Source organism: Brassica napus, chromosome A10, assembly GCF_020379485.1.
Source record: "Brassica napus cultivar Da-Ae chromosome A10, Da-Ae, whole genome shotgun sequence".
In the NCBI taxonomy this organism is placed as follows: Eukaryota; Viridiplantae; Streptophyta; class Magnoliopsida; order Brassicales; family Brassicaceae; genus Brassica; species Brassica napus.
Window position 1 is genome coordinate 15,491,572 of NC_063443.1, and position 26,957 is coordinate 15,518,528.

The 26,957-nt window shown below is 39.5% G+C and overlaps 5 protein-coding genes across 8 annotated transcripts; 4 read left to right on the forward strand and 1 right to left on the reverse strand.

The window, feature by feature from the left end:
• Positions 1-1,980: 1,980 nt before the first annotated feature.
• On the reverse strand, positions 1,981-7,738 carry LOC106372166 (transcription initiation factor TFIID subunit 8-like). 3 transcript variants are annotated; one of them, XR_007316984.1, is made up of 6 exons: positions 7,521-7,738; positions 6,168-7,369; positions 5,309-5,734; positions 4,939-5,242; positions 3,079-4,843; positions 1,981-2,713 (listed from the first exon to the last, which is right to left on the reverse strand). XR_007316984.1 is itself a non-coding variant. In XM_022693511.2 (3 exons), the coding sequence occupies exon 2, from the start codon at positions 7,235-7,237 to the stop codon at positions 6,173-6,175; it is 1,065 nt and encodes a 354-aa protein (XP_022549232.2). In that variant the 5' UTR covers positions 7,238-7,369; positions 7,521-7,738; the 3' UTR covers positions 1,981-2,713; positions 6,168-6,172. The 3 variants fall into 3 exon arrangements, 1 of the variants encoding a protein (XP_022549232.2); XR_007316983.1 differs by having other exon boundaries at positions 1,981-4,843; XM_022693511.2 differs by lacking the exons at positions 3,079-4,843; positions 4,939-5,242; positions 5,309-5,734.
• Positions 2,187-5,898, forward strand: LOC106372167 (protein LONGIFOLIA 1-like). The gene is made up of 5 exons (XM_013812326.3): positions 2,187-2,649; positions 2,950-3,005; positions 3,090-4,661; positions 4,732-4,873; positions 4,962-5,898. The coding sequence occupies exons 1-5, from the start codon at positions 2,493-2,495 to the stop codon at positions 5,726-5,728; spliced, it is 2,694 nt and encodes an 897-aa protein (XP_013667780.2). The 5' UTR covers positions 2,187-2,492; the 3' UTR covers positions 5,729-5,898.
• Positions 7,739-7,932: 194 nt separating the features above from the next.
• LOC106372165 (ribosome biogenesis protein WDR12 homolog) lies at positions 7,933-10,917 on the forward strand. The gene is made up of 14 exons (XM_013812323.3): positions 7,933-8,142; positions 8,223-8,311; positions 8,407-8,513; positions 8,769-8,804; positions 8,912-8,997; positions 9,128-9,186; positions 9,260-9,370; positions 9,463-9,585; positions 9,723-9,866; positions 9,985-10,093; positions 10,181-10,317; positions 10,404-10,439; positions 10,534-10,627; positions 10,752-10,917. Exons 1-13 carry the CDS (start codon positions 7,986-7,988, stop codon positions 10,624-10,626), a joined length of 1,287 nt encoding a protein of 428 aa, XP_013667777.2. The 5' UTR covers positions 7,933-7,985; the 3' UTR covers position 10,627; positions 10,752-10,917.
• A 462-nt stretch (positions 10,918-11,379) lies between these two features.
• Positions 11,380-15,439, forward strand: LOC106372162. 2 transcript variants are annotated; one of them, XM_013812320.3, is made up of 6 exons: positions 11,380-11,769; positions 12,036-14,121; positions 14,198-14,246; positions 14,316-14,563; positions 14,644-14,733; positions 14,813-15,439. In XM_013812320.3, exons 2-6 carry the CDS (start codon positions 12,326-12,328, stop codon positions 15,018-15,020), a joined length of 2,391 nt encoding a protein of 796 aa, XP_013667774.2. In that variant the 5' UTR covers positions 11,380-11,769; positions 12,036-12,325; the 3' UTR covers positions 15,021-15,439. The 2 variants fall into 2 exon arrangements, with proteins under 2 accessions (XP_013667774.2, XP_048598245.1); XM_048742288.1 differs by having other exon boundaries at positions 11,386-11,769; positions 11,939-14,121.
• Positions 15,440-16,763: 1,324 nt separating this feature from the next.
• LOC106372161 (sister chromatid cohesion protein SCC2) lies at positions 16,764-26,780 on the forward strand. The gene is made up of 28 exons (XM_048742289.1): positions 16,764-17,216; positions 17,496-17,605; positions 17,928-18,178; positions 18,249-18,348; positions 18,436-18,689; positions 18,953-19,060; positions 19,186-19,297; positions 19,495-19,591; positions 19,656-19,842; positions 19,953-20,384; positions 20,461-20,969; positions 21,041-21,251; positions 21,330-21,380; positions 21,491-21,649; positions 21,741-21,908; positions 21,993-22,292; positions 22,369-22,521; positions 22,715-22,884; positions 23,067-23,175; positions 23,629-23,790; positions 23,871-23,975; positions 24,079-24,312; positions 24,392-24,525; positions 24,612-24,908; positions 24,993-25,395; positions 25,837-25,929; positions 26,016-26,141; positions 26,233-26,780. The coding sequence occupies exons 1-28, from the start codon at positions 16,945-16,947 to the stop codon at positions 26,464-26,466; spliced, it is 5,541 nt and encodes a 1,846-aa protein (XP_048598246.1). The 5' UTR covers positions 16,764-16,944; the 3' UTR covers positions 26,467-26,780.
• The last annotated feature ends 177 nt before the right edge of the window (positions 26,781-26,957 follow it).

A 26,957-nucleotide genomic window follows, 5' to 3' on the forward strand; every position in this document is an offset into this window, starting at 1 on the left:
AGTTTCAATTTTAATACCAATAAATGGAAGTATTAATTTCGAGATAGGGAATATCATACTCTACTTAGAAACCTAATCAATTGGGGTACAGTGAATTTTTGTCTCTCCAGACGTTAATACACATAATGTATTGACGATTATTTACTTAATTATTCTCTAGATTGTTATCTCATACAAGCCATCCAATCTCTTTGATACATTGTTGTTCCTTAACTAGGTTTGGAGTGACTCTAGCCCACATGGTCATGCTGGACTATACCATACACCACATAATCCAGTGTTGGAGATGCAATACTCGTATGAAGTGCACATAGGTTTTGGTGGCTACCTTTATTTATGTGAGTCTGAAGATTTGATCATGAAAACTACCGAATTTCTAATTCAAAGCTCCATGTTATCTCTCTTTTTTTTTTTATCTTAACCTAGTTCTATAGTATTTATTTTATTTATCGTTTATTTATTTATTTTAACATAGTTTACTTGTTTACGAGTAACAGTCTTTCAAATCGTCAAACAATAGTTTTCTTAAAAAACAAAAAAAAGGTTACAAAAGAAATTAAATTCGTCCGGACCTTACTCTTCTCAGAACACAGGAGTACTAACTGCAGAATTTATGAAACTCGTATTCAGATATGTATATGCATTTGATACTCTGCATTTCAATTTCCAAGGAACCGAGTTAAATCAATAATATAAATAAGAAGAATCTTTTCTTTTGGACAAAAAATAAGAAGAATATTAAACACGCATGGTAACGACTAACGGGAGTGTATATGATGATGATGATTCATTCAAAACCCTCACTCATCGCCCATGTGCAGCATATTCCTTGGTTGCTTCCAACTTTCCAAGGCCACAAGCTAATTTTTTTCTTTAATTTCAAAACGATTAAATAAAAATTAAACCATTTTAATATAAAAATAAATAAGTATGATCAAACCCCACATTGGTCACAGCACATAGTTGAACAAAAGCACGTGATCCGCCAAAAAGGTGTTTAACGAGTACATGGCATGACGTAAACTCTCAAATCAATATGTCAGAATCTAAATAAAACAAAACCAAAAAGACATTATTCTAACTCATAATTCATAGCTTAAATTCCTCGAATTATATTTATGTTATTGTGAGACACAGCTAGCTACTGAATAATATTTTAGAATAATTAACTTAGTGCATATGTATATTTTATTGTAATAAATAGTTAGAATTGTCGAAATACCAGGAAACAAAATGATCAGTCTTCAGTTGACAAGAAAAATGATCAGTCTTCAAAAATAAGTATATTTCATTTTCAAGTATTGATTTATATTTTTGTGAAGCCCAAAGAAAAGCAAAAAAAAAAGGCACTCTTTTGTAAGACCCACCAATCTAAGACCATGCAAGCTTTTCTTCCAGTGCACCAATCCAATCCACTTTCTTCCTAAACTATTAATTGTAGTTTTGTTATTGGCAATTAGTTTCCTTTTTATTTTATTTTTTCTAATAGGATTTTCTCTTTATATATTTATTTGTTTGAAGATAAAAATTCTGATGTCTGTCTCTGACAAACTCCACATGCAGATGTAAAAGAGCACCAAAGACTTATGAGACCCACCCACATTATTTTGTCCACATGGATGTGTAAGGAAACCTCTTTTATTTTTTCATTTATTATTTTCTTTCCTTGTTCACTAATTATTATTTATAATGTTAGTAACTGTACCAGTAATTGTTATTTATTATGTTAGCAAACTGTACCATTTAATTTGTTTTCTTACAAATGAGTAGTAGATAGATTAACTAAAAACAGAGATACATTTTAAATATTGTATGTATATACTCGATTGAATAATCCTGGATAAACCGAATAATAAAGAATTTTATCCAATTATGTATTGTTAAAAAAAAATAAAAAAAATATAATTAGTTTGGTCTATGCTTTCATGTGCATCACTTTCATCAGAGATGCATAAAAAATAGATGCCTCATTATTTCCAAGCAGAGTTTTCAATGGTTCGTCATATTTTTTTAAAAATATATCAAATAATTCATTTACATTCTCTTACATGTATAAATCTACGGATACACACGTATACATGTGTACACGCATGTGTATATACCATCACATAACAGATGTTTATATATGCTTCTCCATATAATTGTAGAGAGAGAGCTCATTTGCCTTTTACAGATCCGTTTCTCTCAAACAACACAAACAGAAAAACCTCTTTCTTTCCCTTCTCTTCTTTCTTCTTCAAGGAACCCTCCAAGAGAACAAACACAGAGCAAACTAATTTCCTGTCTGGTCGTAACTTCACAAGTAGCTTTACCTTTTATCTCAGTATCGGGTTCTTGTTTGTCCTCTTGTCTCTTTTTCCTCTTCCTCTGAGACACAAACCAGAGGAGAAACCATAAGCTTGAAGGTTTTCAAGAACTGATATGAGATAATCCCACAGTTCCATTGTCCTTTTTAGAGTCAAAACCTTCTGAGACCAGAGCTAAAGAAGAAGATGTCGGCAAAGCTTTTGTACAACTTGTCAGATGAGAATCCAAATCTGAATAAACAGTTTGGATGTATGAATGGGATCTTTCAGGTGTTTTACCGGCAACATTATCCAGCGAGACGTGTTTCTGTCGCCGGAGATGAGCTCAAGTCTTTGCCTTCAGGTAACATTTCTCTCCCTTCTCTTTCTTTAAGTTTTCACTTGCAGTGTCCTGTCTCCATTAAAACCTGAAGAAAAAAGTTTTAGAGGAAACTTCTTCAACATGAGACGTTTTTGTATTCTAGTTTCTGACTAAGATCTTAAATCCAAGATTCAGGACCACAACCAAAGCTCTATAACATGACTTGTTATAGATGTTCATAGACTCTAAATTACCTATACTTATCTAGATGTGTGTATACCTAACACTACTAGGTATTAGTTAAAAGCTAGATTTGACTGGGGAGTTTTTTTTTTTTTGCAGGCAAAACAAGTGACAATGTCGGTGTTACCAACGGTTCAACGGACAAGAAGGAAACGGTAAGAATCTGTAAACTAGCAGAGAAATGATAATTTTTCATAGAAGAAAATTGATCTAAAAAGTGAATTTTACTGGAATTGCAGGAGAAGAGTAAGAAGAAGAAGGCTGCAAAGGAGAAACAGAAGGTTGTCTCCTCTGAATCCTCCTCGAGGCTGTCCTTTTCTTCTTCACCATGCTCCTCTAGCTTCTCGTCTGCAGATATCAGCACCACGACTTCTCAGTTTGAACAACCCATGAGTAATGGTGAGACTCCGGCAAGAGAACCGACCTACGGTTCGCCAAGGTGGGGCGGTTTAGTGATGTCGAGTGATTTAAGGGAGCTTGTGAGAAGCTCCATTCATAAAGAGACCAGAACCAGAGTTGAAGAAGAAGCCTTGTCTCAGCAGCCTAAATCAGCCAGAGCTAACGTGTCCCTTCTCAAAGAACTATCACCATCTCGGAGTTCTAATGAATGGAGTGAAGGACGGAGAGTTGTGAAGCTGAAAGACAGTCCTCGGTTCTCTTACGACGAGAGGGAGACAAGAAAGACAGGAGCCAAGTTCAAAGAGACACCGAGGTTGTCATTAGACAGCAGATCTAATTCCTTTAGGAGCGCTAAGTCCAGTTGCTCACCAGAGCCGCAAGAGCTTGTAACGGGTCACAGAAGAACAACGTCGAGTGTTATTGCCAAGTTAATGGGTCTTGATGTCGTTTCAGACGAGCCTGTTACTGATCAGAGCAGAGAGAACCACTTCTGCGACTCTCCGAGGCCATCTCCTAGAGTGGAAGGAGATCTACAAAGATCAAGAGGCTCTGACTCATTCAAGAAGATGATGCCTGCCGCCAAGTTTCCTGTGAAGACAGCTCCATGGACGCAAGTGGATGGTGGTGCCAGGAACCAAGTCAAAGCAGCGGACGCTGCTGCAACGCTGACGGTTTACGGTGAGATACAGAAGAGGCTTTCGCAGCTTGAGTTCAAAAAGTCTGAGAAAGATCTCAGAGCTCTACAGCAGATACTCGAAGCAATGGAGAAGACGCAGCAGTTGATGAGCAAAGATGATGACAACAGTTCCTTGAGCTCAACCAACTTTATGCAGCCAAGTCCATCGTCCAAGAGTATCAGATCTTCCTCTATCGTCGTTATGAAAGCAGCATCTGCTCCAGTTTTCAGAGAGACAGGCAACTCTAGCTCCACCTCTTCCTCGCCGCGGAGTGTTGCTTTACCAAATGTCAAGGTTTCAAACCAGAAAGCCACTACGAGGAAGCAGAGCGCCATGGATGTGACCCCAAGGCCTGCAACGAAAAACACTAGCACCAGACCGTTGCAGTCAAAGATCGAGATGGCCAAGCCAGGGAAGAGCAGTGTCAGCCCAAGAACACAAGCAAAGAAGCTCGGTTTCGAGAAGCAGTCTAGACCAACGTCTCCAAAACCAGAACCGAACAAGAACCAAAGACAACAACTTAGCAGGCAACAGACGGAATCCCCCTCCCCAAGAAGAAAGCCAGGGATGAAATCTCGCGGCTTGCAGCAGTCTGAAGACCGTTCAAGTGATGAAAGCAGTGACTTGAGGAGTCTAAGATCTGACAGCAACGTAAGCTCGGCTTCTAACTTTGACATTGAGGTTACAAGCAGATATAAATGTGACTTAACGGAGCAGCACACACCAAAACAAAGGGTATAAACTTTTCTCCTAAATGCAAATTCACATCTTAGTTTATTTGCTAATACATGTTTCACCAATGCAGAGTCCAGAACTGGGAATGAGATCTCTGCCAAAGCCTCTGAAGATTACGGTGGAGCAGCCCAGCCCGGTTTCTATTCTTGATGTAGCCTTCGACGATGATGAGTCACCATCCCCTGTAAGGAAGATATCCATTGTCTTTAAAGGTCAGTAACTTCATTGGCATTAAAACAAAATATATTGTAAACTTTGAATTGTTTTAAGTTCTAACCTTTACTATTTCTCTTGCCACAGACGACGATCATATACGTTCTGAAGAGTCCCTGTGGATGAATAAGCACAACAACTTATGTAGATCGATTGTGTGGCCTGAGAGTAACACGAGTCTAAATCAGCCTGATGCTGAACTTACTGAGAGTTTCATGGAAGAAGGTGCCGACCTAAGAAATGGCGACCGCAAGTACATCTCAGAGATACTGTCAGCATCAGGGCTTCTTAAGGACATCGACTACAGCATGCTAAGCATTCAGCTGCACCAAGCACACCTACCTATCAATCCGAGCCTTTTCTTTGTCCTGGAACAGAACAAGACAAGCAACGAGACACACAGAGGCAGAGGATTCGGACAACAGACGGCGAACCTGATAGGGAGAAGCAGGAGGAAGCTCGTGTTCGACACCGTCAACGAGATCTTAGCTCGCAAATTCGCAGCACAAGGGTGTACCAAGCAGCCATACATAACATCATCCATCAGCTCGCTAGTGACAGCAGACAAAAGCTCAAGAGGGAAAGAACTTCTGGAAACTCTGTGTTCAGAGATTGATCGATTACAAGACAACTCAAACTGTATCTTGGATGAGGATGATGAAGACCTCATTTGGGAGGACCTGCAAGGCCAAGGCATGAACTGGAAGGAGATTGAAGGAGAGACACCGGGGTTAGTGTTAGACATAGAGAGGCTAATTTTCAAGGACTTGATAAGTGAAGTCGTGACAAGCGAGGTTGCAGCTTCTTCGGGAAATAAGCTCAGTGGGCAACCCAGGCAGCTTTTCCATTGCTAATATTGCCTACGTAGAAGTGTAAGAAGGATCTAATATCATCAATTTAAAGTGTAGAAAACATGTGATTTGTTGGTTCTCTGAACCCTTTCTTCTGATATTTTCCTAATTGTTTATGTAAAGACTCAACTCAAGATAAAAGGTACATGATGTGTAATCCATTAAGTAAACTACTCTCTCTTCCAACAACTCTTAATTATCAACACTGCCACACTTGAAAGGAAATCAATTCTCGGTAGAAATGAGGATATTATATCTCCATTTGAATAGAATGATTCACCAGCACATGATTCTAAAGACCACACATCTTCCTCTAGTAGTTTGATTTGAGCCAGTAAAAAAAAAAATCATTTTACTAACGAGTCACGTATTCAATTGCAAACTATCACTAAACTCAACAAGCAAATGGTATTACGTCTACAACTTCTAAGTCACAAAATACCTATTTTACATCTGTGTCAATGGTTTCGAGTTTCTCTTCGCGTTCCACCTTCTTCTCCCTCTTGTCTCCTTATCTTCTAAGCTCTGCTTTATCGTCCAACACATAGAGGCCTTTCGAGTTCCAATCTTGAAACGGAGCAAAGCTCGTTGTGTTTTCTGTCCATCCTCCGTTCCACCTAATCTGCTCTCGTCGTTGATCATGCCAGGTGGAGCATGTGCCTCAAGGGGTGGAATGTTCTTTTGTTTCTCAGGAACGTGGCCAATGCTATCTTCTTCATTTTTAGGCTCTGACGGGCAAAACACACGTGGCACGTCCTTCTCTCTAACCCAAACTGGTGCAGCAAGGAATGGATTACCCTCTGGTTCCTCTCCTGGTTCCTGAACATCCTCTTGTTCCATGGATTTCTGAACTTTTAATCTATCAACATCCAAAGACTGTTGCATACTCGGCAAAGACAGTCCATTTTCTTTGCTCTTCACCTCTCCTACTTTCTCAGTATTAGTCTCCTCAACCTCCTTAGACTTGGTTTCCGGAAAAGCAGGAAGCCAAACCGGAATATGCTCATCCGCCATCTCTCCTCCAATCCCAGAGAAGCTAGGAGCTCGTCTCTTCCCTTTCTTAAAAGGAAAACGAGGAAGCGAATAAACAAAGGGCACCTCCTCAGCTTCACCTGTATACCGAACAATATCCTTAACCACACCGGAGTCACCAAGACAACGCTCAACATCATGAGCACCGTTGAAACCCAATCCAGCTCCCAAATCCTCCAGCGCCTGAACAACATCCAAAGCATTACCTTCCCCTCTCCCAGCCATATTAGCATAAAACTGCGTCGTCTTCCCAACGCTTTGAATATACTGTATCACCACATCGGTCAGTCTCTCGAGCGCAGACTCCTGAAAAGAACTGAACCTCGCACCTTCCCGTGAATGCGAGTCCTGGAGAGTGCTGATCTCGACCCCCTCGCATATCTGCGCCACGGCCATTCTAGCGAGCGCATAGGCAAAGTCATTGCTTCCGCGTTGTGAACCTCTCCGTTGACTTCCACCCTCCCCGTCTCCATAGGTCATATTCAACAACAACCTTTATTAATACTTTGCAATGCGTGGCATGTAGAAGAACCATTCTCTTGAATCAAACTCAACGAAAAGCGCATTCCTTTGGAATCAAAAATCGTTTTTAATTCATTCTCCTCTCGGTACCTTAAACATGATAAATCAAAATTTGAGTTATTATAAGAACACGTTTGCCTAAAGATCGATTCTTTCCCAAAGAGAACCAATTGATACTTGTCTCCAGCAAAACCCTAGAATCGAATTCACGAGATAAGAGCGCGCCAATTGAAATGCTTACCGGAGAAGAAGCCTTCCCCATTGTTGAAACCCCAGAGAGCAAAGAAACCCAATCGAAGTGGAAAGGCGCCAAATTTTAGGGCACAGAATCAGCTTAAACCCCCACGATCCAAAGAGAGAGTAGTGAGAGTGAGAAGCAGATCACTAAAGGAAAGAGGCGATGATAACTTCACGACCGACCAGACATAGATCCCGTCACAAAGCTATGATATAACGACACGTGTAATCATGTAATAATGCATACACACTCCTAGCTCGAATTGTATTATTCTCATGATTACTGAAAACTCAGAGGCCCGGGAAGGGCCCAATTTAAAGATATTTAATTCTCTGAGCCCAAAATTAATATTTCGATCAGAGCTCGAAGGAGGTTAGTTTCGTAATTTTAGCAATTTCCTTAAACCCTGTAAGTTAGAATCTCTTCTCCTCAAGTTAGAACCCTAATTTATCTCAGTTAGAGGCGATAATGGACGGCGGAGGAGAAGACGCGTCTAAAGTAATCCACGTGAAGTTCGTCACGAAGCTTGACTCTCCGTTCCAAGCTCCGTCCAGCTCCGTCGTTATCCCTTCCAATGTCACTCGTCTCGGTCTCTCCTCCATCGTCAACTCTCTTCTCACTCTCGGTAGACTTCAATCTCTCTTTACCTTGTTGATTGTTAGGGATTTCATGCATATAACTGTGGGGTTATCTTTGGATGAGCAGAGAAACATGAGGCGTTTGACTTTTTGATCGATGGGGAGCTTATTCGAATGTCACTTGAGCAGTTTCTTCTCGCCAAGGGAATCTCAGCGGTAATGTTTTAATTCCTAAAAAGCTACTAAAGACAGCAACTTGGTGTTGGTAATCTTTATCTTCTAGGAAAAATTAAACTTGTGGAATCTTGTAGGAACGAACTCTTGAAATCGAATACATAAGGGCTGTGGCGCCACGGAAGGAGGAGAAACCTTCGTTGCATGATGACTGGGTCAGTGCTGTTGATGGTTCTTCGTCCAGGTAGTTTCTTTTTCTTACTTACTGTATTGTGGAAATGGTTATATAAGTTTGCGTGTTTTATGAAATATTATTCTGTTGATACCGTATGGAGAATCATAGAACTGTGTAAAGGGTTGATGTACACGACTGCCATATCATTGTTTTTGTGATTATCAACATTCAACACCTGTTACTTATGTAGATTTTGCAACAAATTAGGACCATCCAGTGATTGTTATTGTCTTAAAGGATGTTTTTTTTTTTTTACATTTTCAGATTCATTTTGACCGGCTGCTATGATGGGTTAGGAAGGTAATCATTTGAATAATTTATTTATATCATGTATGCATCTGCCTGTCTTCTATCTTTTTGTATTGCTGTCAACATTTGCAAGGATCTAAGTTATTTCTTCTGATTAGGATATGGAGCTCTCCTGAGTCGTGTACACACATTCTAGAAGGCCACTCTGGGGCAATCTCTTCTATTGCTTTTGTTAGCTCCGAAGGTATGATCGTAGCATGAGAAATCTATCCTATGCATGTTCTTCACGAGCAAATAGTATTAACAAAGAAGGTTTTCACCTTTTTCGCTCATCTTTCACTTCCTAACATTTTCTTATTCAATTTTCCATCCAGGTGCAGAAAATGTTACTGTAGCAACTGCCGCTAAAGATCGGACACTGAGATTGTTTAAGGTAAACGTGGATAATAAAATGTAACCAAAAGTAAATGTTCCGGTTAGTTAAAGTCATCTTTTTCTGTGTAAAGGTTGATACAGCTGAATCTGGTGACCCCACTACAAGAGTTGGGGCTTACAAGATATTGCGTGGGCACAAGGCGTCGGTGGCAAGTGTTGCAGCTCAGAAATACGGGAGCAAGGTTTGCCATTTCCTCTTGCCCTTAACTTGTGTATCGCTAGTGAAACTACTTTGTATTTTCATCGTGCTCACCTGCTGTATAATGTAATTCAGATTTGCTCGGGTTCATGGGATTGCACGATCAATTTATGGGACACAGATGAAGCTACTTCAGAGTTGTCAGTAGCAGGGAAGAGAAGAAAAGGGAATAATCAGGCCGAGGAAACTCAGTTAGAGGTACCCTCAATAAACTCCTCTTTTGAAACGCATTGTTTGCTCTTCAGAATATGAGGAAGAGACAGGTGTACTCTCCAACAGTTGTGTTTTCTCAGTTGAAGTATCTAATTTCAATTTCGATACTGAATTACTTACAGGGAGAGGCGGAGAATACATTTGTTGGGCACACACAGTGTGTCTCATCAGTTGTTTGGCCGGAGCATGATGTGATTTATTCCTGTTCATGGGACCATTCTATACGGAGATGGGATGTTCCGACAGGGAAAGAATCTATGAACTTGGTATGCCTTCTCTCACTTCCTTTGCGTTACACAGCAGACCCGTCTTTGCTGAAAACTGAGTGCATTTAAGTTTGTTTCCATCGAAGCCTAGAGCGAGTTTATTTCTGTGAAAATGTAGTTCTGTGGAAAAGCTCTCAACACGGTAGATGTTGGTGGTGAAGGTTCTGCGCTTGTAGCTGCTGGTGGTTCAGATCCAATCCTTAGAGTATGGGATCCTCGTAAGCCTGGTGAGGAATCTAAAAGAACACACGCAGAGTCAAAATATGTAACCATATATACCGAGTTTTGATAGGCTCTCTTCATACAATCTGTAGGAACATCTGCCCCGGTGTTTCAATTTGCTTCACACGCATCATGGATTTCCGCTTGTAAATGGCACAAAAGCTCTTGGTTTCACTTGGTCTCAGCTTCCTATGATGGCAAAATCATGCTCTGTGATCTCAGAACCGCTGTAAGTAGACACACACACGCACTCTCTCTCTTTTCCGTTGTTTCCTTTGTTTGAAACTGAGTTTCTTCCTCCATTTCCATATGCAGTGGCCTTTGTCTGTTATCGACACACACAAGGATAAGGTAAAAGTAACGCACAATCTTATCTTCTCTCCTCTAATCTTCGTTTTCGTTCTTTTTGTTACTCAAACAGTCCAAAAATATCGTTTTGTTGAAGGTTTTATGTGCGGACTGGTGGAAAGGAGATAGCGTAGTGAGCGGAGGAGCAGACTCTAACCTTCGAATCTCTTCCGGAATCTCAATTTCTTAAGGTCTGAATCTGAAATCATTCGACTACTTCTTGTACTTACATATGGAATGTGGAACATAACTGAATCCATTTTCTTAAAAAGTCTGGATTCTGAAGTCAGTCGATTCATCATTTTCTTGTCTTAGAATATGTGGTACTCAGAAAACACCAAGATTCTCTGTTCCAGTCCTGATCGATCAAAGGTTCCTTATCGTGGATTGAGATTGTTGTATACTCTTTTTCATATTTTTGGTGGGAATGAATGTTGTTTTCGTTTTTAATACCGATTTATTAAAAAAATATATTTGCTTATTTTCACTGCCAAACTTAATTGTGAATACCACCAGTTTGTTGTGCTACAAATCGCATAAACTAAAAGGATATTGGACCATTAAGACAAAATCAGAAGGATATTAATTTATCAACTAACTAAACAAAAGCGTTACACTGTGGTGAGGAGAAGCTAAAGTCCACGCTTTGTTAAAGCGCGTGGGATTTATCACATAGCTAATTCCCACCTACTTTTTTAATCAGCCTATCTCTGAAGCAAACGATTCGTAGTTATCTAGGTCAACTTTCTCTAATAAATCCACATCGTCCGATCTTTAATCTCAACATCATCTTGACCGTTAAATCTAAACAGCTTAACAAAGCGCATCCACCATCTAATACACGATGTACACGCTATTACCGCCTTTGTTACTGAACCAAACTCCGAGCCTGAGGTTCGTTTCCTTGTAATGAATTTATTAACTTTTGTATTTTTTCCGAAAAATTAGTGTCTCTCTCTTTATTTCTTTTTACTGTATTTATTTTTCTTGCAGCAGTATCTGTCCTCTGGCCTTCTTCGGCTTCTTGTCCGAAGATTTAACATTTCTAAAAGAATCAGAAATTTTCTGAGTCTACTGTTCAGAGAAAAAGGAGGAACAATTATCTGGGAATTAATTTTCTTTTCGTGAATTTCAATTCAAGGAGAGAAGAAGAGAAGCTTGAAAAAGAAGAGGGAAAGAAATAAAAAAACAAATTCTTTTTTCTTATATATATTTTATTATTTTGGTGGCAAATTGAGCCGTGGGTTTGTGGTTCCAGTGAAGAAGAAGAACCCTAGACGATTCTGAGCTTCTCTTGTCCTCAGATCACGGTTTTTAATTTGCTTCCCATCTAGTAAATTCTGAGTTTCTCTTGAATTTTCTGTTCTATTATTAACTGTAGTTTGATTGATTCTGGTTTCATCCTTTGTAGCTCTAAGGTCTTGAAAAATCTAATGTTTTCTTTGCTGAAAAATTTATACTTTTAAGCTTTTGATTCTGTGTTCTTCCCCAATTTTATGTAGATTTGTCCACAAAGTTAATAGGATCTGTTGAGCAATTAAAGTTTTGCATTGCATTACTGAGGGAACACATCTCTTGAATACTGTTTTGGTGTTGCAGATGGTTGATGGATCTACTGGTCTTTGGGAGAGAAGGATAAGCTGATGATTATGATGATGTTACAAGTTTAATGCATGTTATTGAAGAATCAAGAGATGCAAAATCAACATGTGTTGTTATGTTAAAGCTTAGTTTGTTTAACCAACTAAAGTCTATAAAGCTCGTTTTCAAGTTTCATCAAGATTCAAATTCTTAAAGGTTTGACATTAACTGAAGAATCCAGTGGTGTGATTTATGTTTCCAAACAAGGCTTCAAGAGAAATTAGCTTTCCAGCAGCAACATTAGCGTTATGAAGCAGTCTGGTTACGATGAGATGCAGCTGTTGCAGCAGCAGGTGATGCTCAAGCAGCTACATGCTCTTCAAATGCAGCAGCAGAACTTTTCAAACCCTTATTCGTCTACAGCTCAGAAGCAAGCTAACAGTAGCAGGCAGTTTCCACCTCTTCTTGATGAAATGCCTCTAAATGATTCATCATCACAAGGATATCTAAACTGGCCACAGAGGAGTGCAACCCCGGGCCAACAAGGAATGTTTTCTATGGGTTTTGGTTCTCAGCAGCCTGATGTTTCTCTGTACGGTGCTCCGGTAGGTAATGCAAGAGGTAATATGAGTCAACAGCCTCCCATCCAAGCGATGTATCAGGAACCTGGCAGTCTAGCATTTAGCAACCCTTTCCTTAAAAGTCAATATGATCCATCTCCACAGCAGTTACCTCTCCAGCAGGGAACGTTTATGTCAAATCTTGGAGTTCAAGGGACAGGTTCAGTCAATCTCCTTTCTCAACAATTTGACAGCTCTCCAAAAGATCCCAGTGGGAGGCAGGAGGAACAAGCAAGCTGGTCTTCGTTTCAGCAGAAGGATACTACGAAGCTGTCTCAAGGTCTTGACCCACTAGAAGAGAAGATTCTGTTCAGTATGGAAGACAGTAGTAGCATCTCCGAGATTGCTTCCGGAGTGTTCGGTGACAGTGTGAGTTTCTCCAGTCCTTTCCCATCATCTATGCAGAGTGGGAGCTGGAGCGCGCTCATGCAGACCGCTGTTGCTGAAGCTTCTAGCAGCGATACTGTTCTTCCCGAGGAGTTCAGCGGCTTAACGTATCAGAACATGGAAATGTCTGCCGACATTAATGACATATCCAACTTCATAGCAGACAGTGATAAGCAACAGCCAAGCTTCCCTGGGTTTCAGGTGCCTACGAATCAGATGAGACCAGGTCTCTTTCAGGATGATAGTACTACTCCTGTTTCCACTCAGAGGTCCTCAAACGTGTCTGGCCACTGGGTGGATTGTAATCCTCAACCGAAGATATCTACAGGGAATATGTATCTGCAGTCCTTGGGGATGTTTGATCAGCTACAGTCTCAGACAGGCATCCATCGCTCCAGTACAGCTGCAAGTCACTTAGCCGGTATGTCTTCTTCACTTGTGCCTCGTCAGCTCGGACAAGCGGGGGTGTTCCCGCAGTTCTTACAACAGAATGATCTGTCCACAGTGTCTGTATCCCAAATGCAGACGACTAATCCATTTGTAGCGTCTTTACCTGACAATGCAACACTTCCAGGCCTTGGAGGTCACACCACTAGTCAGACTAGATCACCCCAACGAGGTACGAATCAGCAGTTTAATGTGTGGATGGACTTACCAACTCGCCAGCATCTTTTGGATCAAGAACCACTCAAGGTTCCTGCTGAGATATTGAGAAGTGATGGCACATCTTGGCAAAAGGCACAACAGATGTCTTCCACAGGATATAATCTGCAACAGAAGATTGGTTTGCCTCAAGATCAGAGAGCAGCTGATTATACTGCCTCCAGCAAAGATTTTAATAAACTGCCAATGGATAGTGGAATGAGCTCAATGCCACAGCTTAAGTCATTTGCGTTCCCTGGCCCAAATGATAAGATGCAACCTGCACATGAGTCTCAAGGGATTCCTGATCAGTTAGCTCAGCATTCTAAGCCTTTTGACACAATGAACAAACATGCAGAGATCATCGCACCAAAGAAACGCAAACTTATGAGAACAAAGAAGCTGGCTTGGCATAAAGAAGTCTCTAATGCATCCCAAAGGGATCACACAATCAGGTCTTTTCCCTTACTCTTTAGATGTTTTGACGTTCCCCTCTCCCTTTTATTCTCATTCGATACATTCTTTCTGCAGTGAGGTAGAACAAGAATGGGCCAGAGTTGCTAACTTCTTAGCTGAGAAGGTACGTTACTTCAAAGAGTATGGTTAATGTGATTGAAATATGATTTTAAATGTTCTAATTCCCTTGTAGGCCGAGTATGATACTCATACCTTCGAGTTTGCACCGCCACTGCATCGTTCAAAGAGAAGACTTGTTGTAACATCACAGCTTATGCAGCAGCTATTTGATCCTCCACCCTCACTCCTCCTATTTTCAAAAGCATCGTCAAGCTGTGATGTTTTGTGTTTCTTCATTGCAAGAGCAACTCTTGGTGATGCTTGCAGCCTTACCCACAAGAGAGAGAATGGCTTGCCACCATCCTCATATGAGGTTGACAAGTAAGTATCATACTGAAAAAAATGTGTTTCGCTTTCCTCACACTAATTGAGAAACTCTTTAACCCTGAATATCTTAATAGGATACCGAAAAAGATCGGGGATGTGCAACAGTATGAAGTAGCTAAAAGTTTAACAGAGAAAGCAAATAAACTCAAGGAAAGCTTCGAAAGGTATGAACACTACTTTTAGCCGCTGCTTTTTTTTTTCTCATAACACTATAAAAACCTTTTACTTATTTTTTTGGTGCAGACTGGAGAAGACACAGTCAATGGCAGAAATAAAATTCGACATAGAGGACTTGGAAAGATTCTCTGTTATCAACCGTTTCGCAAGGTTTCACAGCAAGGGACCAGTCTCCGGACCATCCGCTGTTCTAAAACCGATGCCACAGAGATACGTCGCGGTTGGACCGATGCCTCGGAGCATACCAGAAGGAGTACAATGCATTTCATTATGAATCTGCGTTTTGGAAACTAGTCTTTGCTATATATAGTATCTTATCTTATATGTTTTGGTACTATTCTTTGCTATTCTCCTCGGAATGCAAGAAGATATTGAAAAAAAGACAACCATCCTCGGATAACACAACAGCTAAGCTATACTCCTGCTGCTGTTTCTTTTCCAGTGGAAGTAAATATTTGTTGTATTTTGTGTTTTTGGGTTGAAGTGATCAAGAACACCCTGGGATAGTATCAAAAGTATCAGGTCTCTGCCGGAAGAATAGGATGAGATCCTGTTTGGTTTTACTGATACGTCTGTTGTTGTTGTTTTGTTTTTGCTTAGTTTTAAGCTTTTAACTTAGTTTGGATGTTAGAATCTTATCAATCAATACAAGGATAATGGCATTGCCCTTTATATATTTTTTACTTTCCAGAATCTCCATCCCTCTTTCTTCTTGCTCTTCTCTGTTAGTGTTAGTTTACTTTTAGGTTTAAATCTCTTATAAGCTCTTTACAGATAGACTGAAGCGGCTTGCAATGAAACATCTCTTAAGGAGAGGTATGTTTTAGGTAACTGTTTTGTGTTCCTTAATCAAATTACGGACCAAGATATGAATCTGGAGGCATGTACTTGTTACTTAAAATCTCATTTTAGGTGATGTTATTATATCTTCACAAAAAGGTAATGTTATGATAATACGAGGAGAAAATATAATATATCTGTGGAGATTTTTTGTCGGATTCTTCCATACTTTTGGGAGCTTATAGGTTGAAAGTTAAAGTGACACGTGATCTTTAGATCCTTGACTAAAAAAATATCTTGGATGTCAGTATAAGATGTTGACTTCAGTTTGTTGGAAAGTGATTGTGTATGGCTAGAAAAATTACAGATTCTTGTGACCGACCAATGATCAGTAAGTCAGAATATGACATATAAATATTGACGTCGGCAAAGCAATATATAAACTCCATATGAGAATAGTTTTAAGGACTTGTGTTATTTGTTTTCACTGTAACAAGACATCTCCAGGCTTCCAGAGCTATTGTGTTCTAGCAAGGCTAAGTTTTACACTCTTAAAAGCCCATGGGCCGCCGTCTGTTGCATTTTTTTATTTCTGTTGGGCCAAAAAGTAGTGAAGTAATTTTTTCGATAAAATAAATCAGTAAATCCATTTCTACGGCCGTAAAATTACACATTAGATGAAATATACTCCATTATGTCGTTTTAGAGTTAAAATTTTATTTCATTTTAAATGTCATTTTATGTTTCAGTAAAAAGTTTATCAATAATATTTTTCGATTGTTTTTTTCTGTGGCTAGGTGTATAGATAAACATGTTTTTATTTTGGAAATATACTAAATTAAATATTTTCCTAATCTGTGCACATAAAACTAAAACGTCAAATAAAGAAAAACGGAAGAAGTAACATTTTTAGCAAATTTCAAATAGATCACAAACTTAAATAGCTTCTACATTCTACATGTTTGTTATGTAAATAAAAAACCATCAAAAATAATATTGGTGTACTTTAGGGTCCAAAAATAATAACAAATTTTTTGAAAGTAATTATAGTTAATTATATTTCAAATATTAAATGAAGAGTATAATATCTTTTCATAAAAGTAACTACCGAAACTATCCCTGCCTACTTACCGAGTGGTGGTAACTGCCGATCAATTAAGATCGTGGGGGTATATCGGTAGTTTAACAGGTAAAATCACCTTAAATATCATTTTATGTATTTAATAAAATGAGGAAAATTGCAGGAGAAGCTGTCTTCTTACTTTCCCCGCCAATTGCATCTCAATTCTCCCCTAATTTCTCAATCTAGGGCTCCACTCTCTCTCCATGACTCCCAAACTTCCTCCAAATTCTTCGAAATCTGATTTCTAGAAAACCCTAATTTTCGAATCCGCGACTTCAGCTCAACGATCAGAGCGATGAGCAACCCAAGCAGTTCGGGATGGGATTCAAGTTCGAATTTGACTCAGTTCGGGATCGGTTTGGCCAATACAGTGCAATCGGATGTTGCTTCTCACTTGCCGCTCCCCTCGTTACCCATATTCTGCGGCTCGACTCAGCCTGGGGAGTTCAAGCTGTTCGATGAGGTTGGCGAAGGTGTTGGCGGCAACAGGTCGTTGAACCGCAGCGAGATTCTCTCGCAGTCTAGGAGAATCGCGAATATGCTTGAAGAAACTGACGTTTCTTATTTGTAAGTGAATCTGACTCGTTCTTTTCTCCCTTTCACACTCTCTAGAATTGAAATCAGAGAACTAGTTAGTGAATTGGCGGAGAATATTGTTTATGAAGAATCTGTTTCGTTGCTAATTTTGTAAGTCGGCTATCTCTTAAATTAGTTATGTGCTGGTTAAATTCACGGCTAACCTTAAATTTGAGTGTTTCTGAGATTCAGATTTTGTTTTTTTCTGCAGTAGCGTAGCGTAGCTTGTAGAGGGAAGCAACTTATTGCTTTCTGATTTAATCTTTGCAGGGATCTTAGAAACGAGGCTAGAGCGCTGAACTGTAATTCTGTGGAGCCTTTGCAGTTATATGACCAAGTTCTACGATGCAATCCTGGAGCATTTGAGTATGCCACCCCTGGTAAATGAATCCTTCTCTTTTTTTTTTTGGCTATATAGTGTGGAGTTCTGCAGATTTTGAGGAAAATATTGAAAATCTTATGGGAAAGAAAACTTTTTAAGTTTTAGATTAAGTAGTCGGCATTTAAGAAGATGCCTTTAATGCTTGATACTAGCTTCCTTCCTTTTTCACCCCATTCAGATAGTAGTGAACCTCTATGCTAGGCTCCACTTGTGCTGACTTCTGAGCTTTAATGGTTTTTTGTTTACTTGTTATTGCGCCAGTGTGTGATAGATTTTATATCTTTGTGTTTTTTATTTACTACAACTTTTAAGTTTATCAGGTCCGACCTGCGAACCAGTCGGTACCGATGAAGAGCCTCAACAGAGAAGTTCTGAGCCAAGTGTTCCTGTCAAGTTTCAACGACAGGCCGATCATCATCTAGGTGGGAGTATCGAGCCTGAGCCTGTGAAAAAGGTATTACGATCAAATCATGCTGAAGATCATAATTGGCATTCCAAACCTTTGATAAACCAGTCACCAAGAGATGATATTACAACTCTTGACTCTCGACCTGAAACGGTCACCATGAATGTAAGACTATCACCACAATCTTCTTCTATAAGTATCTTATGTGCCGTGGACATAACTGAATGAATTGTAGGAATCTTCTGCTTCGAAGAAGTCAAAGGGCAAGAAGAAACGTAAAGATGGCGCTGGCCCTGGCGCGTCTTCAGTTCAGCCAGATTCATCCGTGCTTCAAGGTCGGTCTGTCTGTCTGTCCTTATTCTTTTTCTCTTTGCATTTACCCCTACCCACTAAATAATAGTAGTTTGCTAATGCTTATTTAGAGTCCATCGTTAAAAGCTTTTGTGAGATGCTGGAGGACTTCTGTGGCAGAGCTGAAATCCCTGGTGATGATAGGGATGGAGCAGAGTGGTCAGTAGTGCCTGTTGATGAAGTTCGTGTTCTTGTGGCTGAGTTGATGACTATAAGGTCAAAAATGCTTTTGCATATGGTACCTGTTGATATTCTGTCGAGGTTATTGCACACTCTGGATCATCAGATACATAGGGCAGAAGGCTTGTCCATCAATAGTGAGCATGTGAGTAATTTTCTATTTGCGTCTCTCTCTTGCTTTATGTGGGATTGTTTTCATGTTCCGCTCGACGCATGGACTATTTTATCGTCACTGTTTTTAGCTATTAATCATAGTTGTTTTTTCTCTGTTTGAATTATATTCTCTTGGACTTGCAAGAATGCTTAATGATGAGCTCTTTTTACTGTGTGTTAACGTTTAGTATTATGAAAATGGCAAATATGTTTTTTTTCTTTTTAGCTAACACTTCCTGGTGCAATAACGTTCAGTCAGATTCATATTCAGTGGGGTTGGTTCTTGGTGCCCTTGAGTCCATCCATGCATCGCTTGCAGTGATGGCAAACAGTGATATGCCAAAGCAACTCTACAAGGAAGAGGTGATTGCTTCTTAGGTCTTGCTTTCCCTGGAATCTGTTTACGTTTATACGTCTGTGCATACTGCCACCATTTCACCATTTTAACTGACTCATTTTTTTTTATTTTTGTAATTTGTATCAATCAGGTAATTGAGAGAATTCTGGAGTTTTCTAGGCACCAAATGATGGCTGTTATGTCTGCTTATGATCCATCATACCGCAGCGCAAGTAAACCGGCAGATAATGTGGCATTTGAAGGTTGTTTTCCGATTTACTTTGGAAGTTGGGTGTGTTGTACATATTCTGTATAGTGCATGGCATGTCATTCCCTATATCTATAACTTTAGTTTTATCTATGTCTGTAAGCTCAGAGATTACCCCTTTGGACTGCACAAGTTATGTTCTAATTACAATAATCTGACATATGGATATATGTATGCCACATGCTTTTCTAGGTGATGATGATGATGATCCCGATCCTGACATGAGCTCAGCTAGTAAAAGGCGACGAACGGGAAAAAGTGGCAAAGTGAAAAAGTCGGGAGTGAACAGGTTTACTGATTAGTACCCAAATTTTTGTGATATTATTTTCCCATCTGATATCTCTGTTTCGTAGGATCTCTGGAGCAGTGAATACTGCATTACAGAAACTTTGCACTATTCTTTGCTTACTCAAGGACCTGTTGTTCGTAGAAAGGCTGTCTGACAGTTGCATTTTACAACTGTTGAAGACGAGTACTACAACATTTTTGGTGGAAAATATCCAACTTCTGCAACTCAAAGCAATTAGCTTAATTGGTGGTGTAAGACTTTTAACTTACTCCACATTTTTGTTGCGTTTTCTCTTTTTTAATATCAGTGTCTTCACGTCAGGATTTTTTTTAAATGTTGTTAAATTTCTACTTTAATGCAGATATATAATTCATACGCTCAACACCGAACGTATGTGATAGATGAGTTATCTCAATTGCTATGGAAGTTACCTTCCTCAAGACGAGTGCTGAGAACGTATCTTCTCCCTGATGAAGAACAGAAGCAGATTCAAATGGTCACGGCTTTACTCATTCAGTTGGTTCACAACAGCACAAGCCTTCCTGAAACACTGAGACAGGCTTCATGTGCAAACTCCATACTGGAGACGCCCGTTGATGATGACTACCTAACTAAATGTCATGAGGCGGTTACAGAAACATGTTGCCTTTTCTGGACTCGTGTCCTTGAACGATTTGCCAGTGCAAAGGCTCAAGATGCCTCTGAGATAAAAATGATGATTGAGAACCTTGTTAATGATTTACTGACAGCATTGAATCTTCCTGAATATCCATCAGTGTCTCCGATTCTTGAGGTAAACATAGTTTGTTACTGTGTTTGTTTTAATTAGTCAATGTTTTTTTCCCACTCTGACAGGTTAACTCTTGCAGGTTCTCTGCGTCATACTTCTGCATAATGGAGGGTTGAAATCAAAAGATGTCTCTGCCCGGTCAATGGCCATCGACTTGCTAGGTACAATTGCTGCAAGGTTGAAACAGGATTCTGTCCTCTGCAGTGGAGACAGATTCTGGGCGCTACTAGAATCAGATACTGAAACCAAACTTGACCAATCTGTTACAAAAGATTGCGCTCTATGTTTAGGTAAAAGGGCTGGGAACTTATTAGGCTGTCAAATTTGTCAAAGGCGGTTTCATGCAGACTGTTTGGGTTTAAAGGAAGTAGACATTCCAAGTCGAAATTGGCATTGTCCGTTTTGCATAAGCAAGAGACAACTTCTTGTACTGCAGTCTTACTGCAAGATGGACACCAAGGGCACTGTTATGTTGGAGTCAGAAGAAGATCCAAATATGGTTACACAGACAGAAGTGGTGCAACAGATGCTCTTAAATTATCTTCAGGATGCTGGATCTGTTGATGAAGTGCATACTTTCATTTGCTGGTTTGTTCCTGACTCCTGTCATGCGGATTTTGCAATTTAGGTAGGTCTTATATGGAAGGTACTTTGTGCAGGTTTTATCTTTGCCTTTGGTATAAAGATGTCCCAAAATCTCAGAAGAAATTCAAATATTACATTGCCAGACTCAAAGCGAAGTCAATAATCCGTAACTCTGGAGCAACTACTTCGTTCTTGACAAGAAATGCTATTAAGAAAATTACTTTAGCTCTTGGACTTAACAGCTCTTTTTCTAGAGGATTTGATAAGATTCTACACATGCTCCTGGTTAGTGAAAGGTTTTGTATGTATCTTTTTTTTTTACTTTTTAATTCTCTCTTTCCTCTAACTTTGTTATTTTTTTAGGCTAGTTTAAGAGAGAACTCTCCCGTTATTAGGGCCAAAGCTATGCGAGCAGTAAGTGAAAGAAGTGTTAAAACACATAATTATCTCTGTTTGTGGGTAAAACCAGAATGCAGTTATGCACGTCTTGCAATGATAATACATTCTCATATTGACCTTAACAGGTTAGTATAATTGTTGAAGCTGATCCGGAGGTATTGTGTGATAAGCGTGTTCAGTTGGCTGTTGAAGGAAGGTTCTGTGATTCTGCAATATCTGTTAGAGAAGCGGCACTGGAACTTGTTGGTAGGCATATTGCATCACATCCTGATGTTGGTTTAAAGGTAAATTGACCTTTTCCCCGTATTGTTATGGTTATATAACATTCCCTACTACTGCTGTGTCTTTGCGGATCTAAGGAATTTTTTTTTCCAGTATTTTGAGAAGGTAGCTGAAAGGATAAAGGATACTGGAGTGAGTGTTCGAAAACGAGCCATCAAGATAATACGTGATATGTGTACTTCAAATCCCAACTTCTCTGAATTTACAAGTGCATGTGCCGAGATATTATCTCGTATCAGTGATGATGAGTCTAGTATACAGGTAATCTTTGTATTTCAGTATGCATTGCTGTTTTATCTTTCTTGACCTTACAAGATTTATACTACAAAAAAAAATTATTCGTAGGATCTTGTGTGCAAAACTTTCTATGAATTCTGGTTTGAGGAGCCTCCAGGGCATCATACTCAGTTTGCTAGTGATGCTAGCTCCATTCCAGTGGAAGTGGAAACGAAAACTAAGCAAATGGTGGGGTTGTTAAGGAGGACCCCGAATCACCAGCTTCTTGTAACAATTATTAAGCGTGCCCTGGCCCTTGATTTTTTGCCTCAAGCAACTAAAGCTGCTGGTATCAACCCAGTTGCTCTTGCATCGGTACGCCGGCGCTGCGAGATGATGTGCAAGTGCTTACTGGAAAATATATTACAGGTCAACATTGATGCTTCTTGTCTGTGCATTGCTGGGCTGGTCAAATACCAATATTTAACATCCGTTATTCTGCCAGGTAGAAGAACTGAGCCGTGGAGAGGGAGACGTGCAAGTGCTTCCTTATGTACTTGCTTTGCATGCTTTCTGTCTGGTGGATCCTGGGCTGTGTACACCGGCTTCAGACCCTACGAAGTTTGTTATTACCCTACAGCCGTATTTGAAGAGTCAGGTTATATATTGCCACTATGATTAAGATTCTTGTAAATAAATGATTCTGTTATGAGCTTCGGTATGCTTGTTTTCTTTGAAAAATGGTGGTAGTTATCCTGAGAAATTATCATATGTGTGAAAGGTGTGTCCGTAATAGTATCTCAAGCTTTTTAAATGTTGCTAACCTCCAATTTGGCATGTGTTTGTTGCAGGTTGATAGTAGAATAGGAGCACAGTTACTAGAGAGTATTATTTTCATTATCGATTCTGTTCTACCCATGATCCGCAAGCTTCCTTTTAGTGTCACAGAAGATCTGGAGCAAGATCTAAAGCATATGATTGTTCGGCATTCATTTCTAACGGTTGTTCATGCATGCGTTAGGTACCCTTTATTACTCAACAACCCTCATTCCTGGCTCTATAGATCGTTTTTGGCTTTCACATACGTTCATTTTTATTTGGACGATCACATATGTACATGGAACATGCCGTCAAGAAACACCATTCATCTGTTTTTAAGGATACGACCTTCTATCTGATTAGTGCTACCCTTCAAATTCGCAGGTGTCTTTGTTCTGTGAGTAAATTGTCGGGAAAAGGTGTTAGTGTAGTTGAGCATCTTCTTCAGTTCTTTTTAAAGCGGCTGGAGGCCCAAGGGCCTGATAACAACCAGGTGAGTTTTCCTTGAAAAGACCATGCATCAGAATTTTATTGTGGTTCAACATTTTAAGTCTTCTTTGAGTCTTCTTCCATGCACATGATTTTACAAGTGGGTTTTTTTCTGGGGTCGGTATATTGTACTATTGTAGCTTGCGTTTGTGTGCGTAAATCCAGTTGCATCTGTACCTTAATTTGGGCCTTTTCTTATTCTCGTTGGACTGGTATCTTGTTTATAGTTAAGCAGAGACAGGTGATGTCGTTTTGCTCTTGCGTTTATAAGATCATTATTCTTTTCTGATGTTGACCTTCATTGTGGTTTTACTGCCTAATGATGGTAATATTCAATGTTTACATATATCCCACCTGAGGGCGAGTGTCGTCTGAGTTGTGATGACTGTTATTCTTTACAATGTTCAGCAACGGGTTACCTTGAAGCTAAATGGTGAACAATTTCTTGCTAACGCAGATTGCTGGGCGGTCCCTTTTTTGTCTTGGCTTGCTTATTCGCCATGGAAACTCTCTTATTAGCACCTCAGGTGGCAGGAAATTTAATCTCTCCGGCTGTCTCAGTTTGTTCAAACGACATCTTCGCGTGGAAGATTTTTCGTTGAAAGTCAGGTCTCTGCAGGTATAGTACATACTGTGCTAGTGTCTTGTACATTCTCAATATTGCATTATGTAGAATAATAATGACCCAAACTCATGTAGGCTCTAGGTTTTATTCTAATTGCGCGGCCTGAGTACATGTTGGAAGACGACATTGGAAAGATAATCGAGAGTACGTTATCTGATGAAGCAAACGGGCGTATGAAGGTAAATATCGCCCATCTATTTGTGTGTTTTCAGTTACAATGGCATACATTTGTTTTAGGCATGCATATGGTTACATCCTTTTATTTTAATGCTCATGATCCAGATGCAAGCATTGCAAAACATGTATGATTACCTTCTTGATGCGGAAAAACAATTGGGATCCGATAAAGCTGGTGATATCACGGTTAACCCAATTGAGCAAGGTGGACATACTGTACCTGTGGCCGCTGGTGCAGGTGACACCAACATTTGCGGAGGCATTGTGCAGTTGTATTGGGATAAGATATTAGGTAGATGCTTGGACTTTGATGATCAAATTCGCCAGATTGCTCTCAAGGTTTGCTTTTGTATATTATATAATCTTTGCTCATGTCTCTTTGTTCTTCTGTAAATTAATGAGAGATATTCTCCCGCAGATAGTGGAAGTTGTGCTACGTCAAGGTCTTGTTCATCCTATTACATGTGTTCCTTATTTGATTGCCCTGGAGACAGATCCTCTGGAGGCCAACCAAAAGCTGGCCCATCATTTACTAATGAATATGCATGAGAAGTAATCCTCTTACTGTATTTTACAAAATTTTACATTATTCGCTCACCAATAACTGGCTCACTAACACACCTCGACATTTTCATCAGGTATCCGGCATTTTTTGAAAGCCGTCTCGGTGACGGACTTCAAATGTCGTTCATTTTCATGCAATCGATAAGCCATGTCTCTTCAGAATCAAATCAAAATCTTCAGCAGAAGGGTTCAACAAACATGTCGGGAAAAAATGATCATACTAATACTACTCTCACACAAGCTAGACTTGGAGTCTCTAGGATCTACAAGCTTATCCGTGGAAACCGGATTTCTCGGAACAAGTTTATGACATCTATTGTTCGCAAGTTTGATAATCCAACCTGGAGTGGCTCAGTGATATCCTTTCTGATGTGAGTTTTCGCTGCTACAAAAAAAAAAACTATATAGTCTCTCGTAGGTAAAATAAGCACTAACTTTTATGTCTCTCTTAACAGGTATTGCACTGAAACCCTTGCGTTACTTCCATTCACAACACCTGATGAGCCGCTCTATCTTGTATATTCCATAAACCGAGTTATACAAATCCGGGCTGGTGCAATCGAGTCAAATTTGAAGGCTTTGTTACACAAAGATTCCGCAAAGCCTCAGCATGGAAATGGAACGTACCAACAAGATCCGATTCCTGGACAGATTCACATGATGGACTTGAACACAAGAATCCAAGAAGAACCAACGCATTGGAATTCGTATGGTCAAGTTGATCTCAATGGAATTGTATACCAAGATCCGAGGGATCAGTTTAATTCATATCAAATCCATAATGGGGAAGCAAATGTGAACAAAATGACATCATCCGATCCTCCTGCATTGTCCACCGATGATCTGCAGAAAATTCAGGTAGTCTTCAACCTTATACTTCTATGATTCTTAGGGTGGTAGAATTGGGTTGAAACTTTCGCCTTTTCGGTAGGAAGACTAAACTAATGTAAACCGGGTCTTGCTAGATCAGACTGGTACATTGCTTGATTCTGAGGATTTTAATCAAATATATACTACTTTTTATGAAATGTTTCGGTTTGGTTTTTGGTCTCAGGGATTGGATTTGTTTGGTATTCTGGATATAGAAAATAAAAAAAACTTAATATTTGTATTTTGTTTTCTCAAAAAAAAAAGACATTTGTATTATTGTTTGAATTTTTTTGGGTTTGGTTTGGGCAGATCAGATGAGTTTTGATTACATATGGTTTATCCAAATTGAGCAACTCTCAATATCATCGTTGTTTGGTTATATAATGACGTTTTCTCATCATGCCGGTTTCTCTTTTGGTGCTCTTTCAGGTTGATTGCTTATCAGCTATAGCTTTACAACTTCTTTTGAAGCTCAAGAGATACTTAAAAGTCACGTACAGCTTAAATGATGACCGGTGCCAAGTACGATTCTTTCTTCCGAACCTGAAATCCATATTTTACGTTCCTTTCTCTTTAAGTTGTTAACGAAAACGTGATTGTGTTCTCAGGCCTATTCTCCAACGGAACCATTGAAACCAGGAGATCCTCTGTCCAAACAGAATGTTGCCTTTGACCTCAGCGAAACTCGTACTGACTTGCCTTCAACATATCAAGACTTGGTTCTGAGATATCAGGTAACAAAAGGCCCAAGAAATTTTGTTCTCCCCTCTAGAAACTAGATCCATGGCAGGATTCATTATTTCATTGATCTTTTCTCTATTGCAGGAGTTTAAGAACGCGATGAGAGAAGATACACTTGACTACACCATTTATTCATCAAACGTCAAGAGAAAACGCCCAACACCAAGAAAAAGCTCAAGATCTGCTAAGAAAGCAGTAGCCTACAATGAGGACGATGATGATGACGACGATGGTGACAGAGGCTGGAATGGAGGAGGAAGCAGTGGTATGACTTCTCGGAGACTAAACTACAGTACCAGAAATAGCAACAGAAGGTGATGTCAGACGGCGCTGGCTTCTGTTATAGATCACTACTGTATATACAGCAGCAACCAAAAAGAATCAAAATGGCGCTATTATTTTAGGCTCTCTTAACCCCAATGTACAGTACGATTGCTTACAAAATTAGGAAGCCACGAACCAATTGGTACGCACGTTATATAACCTTTTGTTAGGATGAAAACAGAAAACAAAAAAAAAGAATCTTAGAATAGGTATTTTTGTCAATTTGATCTTTTGGATTGTATTCACTATTGATTTGTTCCCCCCTTCCCTCTTTCTCATTGTTTAGGAAATGGTGTCATTGTCTATCATCTTGTTGGCTTTATTTTTGATCTTTCTGGACTTAAAGTTTGTTCGTAACTATAATTTTTAGAACTCTGGTGTAGTTTTTGGGTGGGTTTGTTGTTTCGGTTTTGCTTACCGAATCTTCTTAGCCTCTTAGGTGAGAATGCTACATTGGTTGCGATTGACCAAACTATTATAGATGG

Excerpts from the sequence above, each read along its gene's own strand:
- LOC106372167 (XM_013812326.3), top strand. The coding sequence starts at position 2,493 with ATGTCGGCAAAGCTTTTGTACAACTTGTCAGATGAGAATCCAAATCTG. Across the intron at positions 4,662-4,731 it reads AGCACACACCAAAACAAAGG|AGTCCAGAACTGGGAATGAG; the intron begins GTATAAACTTTT and ends TCACCAATGCAG. Across the intron at positions 4,874-4,961 it reads GATATCCATTGTCTTTAAAG|ACGACGATCATATACGTTCT; the intron begins GTCAGTAACTTC and ends CTCTTGCCACAG.
- LOC106372166 (XM_022693511.2), bottom strand. The coding sequence starts at position 7,237 with ATGACCTATGGAGACGGGGAGGGTGGAAGTCAACGGAGAGGTTCACAA.
- LOC106372165 (XM_013812323.3), top strand. The coding sequence starts at position 7,986 with ATGGACGGCGGAGGAGAAGACGCGTCTAAAGTAATCCACGTGAAGTTC. Across the intron at positions 8,143-8,222 it reads CAACTCTCTTCTCACTCTCG|AGAAACATGAGGCGTTTGAC; the intron begins GTAGACTTCAAT and ends TTGGATGAGCAG. Across the intron at positions 9,187-9,259 it reads GGACACTGAGATTGTTTAAG|GTTGATACAGCTGAATCTGG; the intron begins GTAAACGTGGAT and ends TTCTGTGTAAAG.
- LOC106372162 (XM_013812320.3), top strand. The coding sequence starts at position 12,326 with ATGAAGCAGTCTGGTTACGATGAGATGCAGCTGTTGCAGCAGCAGGTG. Across the intron at positions 14,122-14,197 it reads CAAAGGGATCACACAATCAG|TGAGGTAGAACAAGAATGGG; the intron begins GTCTTTTCCCTT and ends TTCTTTCTGCAG. Across the intron at positions 14,564-14,643 it reads TCCTCATATGAGGTTGACAA|GATACCGAAAAAGATCGGGG; the intron begins GTAAGTATCATA and ends ATATCTTAATAG.
- LOC106372161 (XM_048742289.1), top strand. The coding sequence starts at position 16,945 with ATGAGCAACCCAAGCAGTTCGGGATGGGATTCAAGTTCGAATTTGACT. Across the intron at positions 19,843-19,952 it reads CAATTAGCTTAATTGGTGGT|ATATATAATTCATACGCTCA; the intron begins GTAAGACTTTTA and ends ACTTTAATGCAG. Across the intron at positions 21,252-21,329 it reads AGATTCTACACATGCTCCTG|GCTAGTTTAAGAGAGAACTC; the intron begins GTTAGTGAAAGG and ends TTATTTTTTTAG.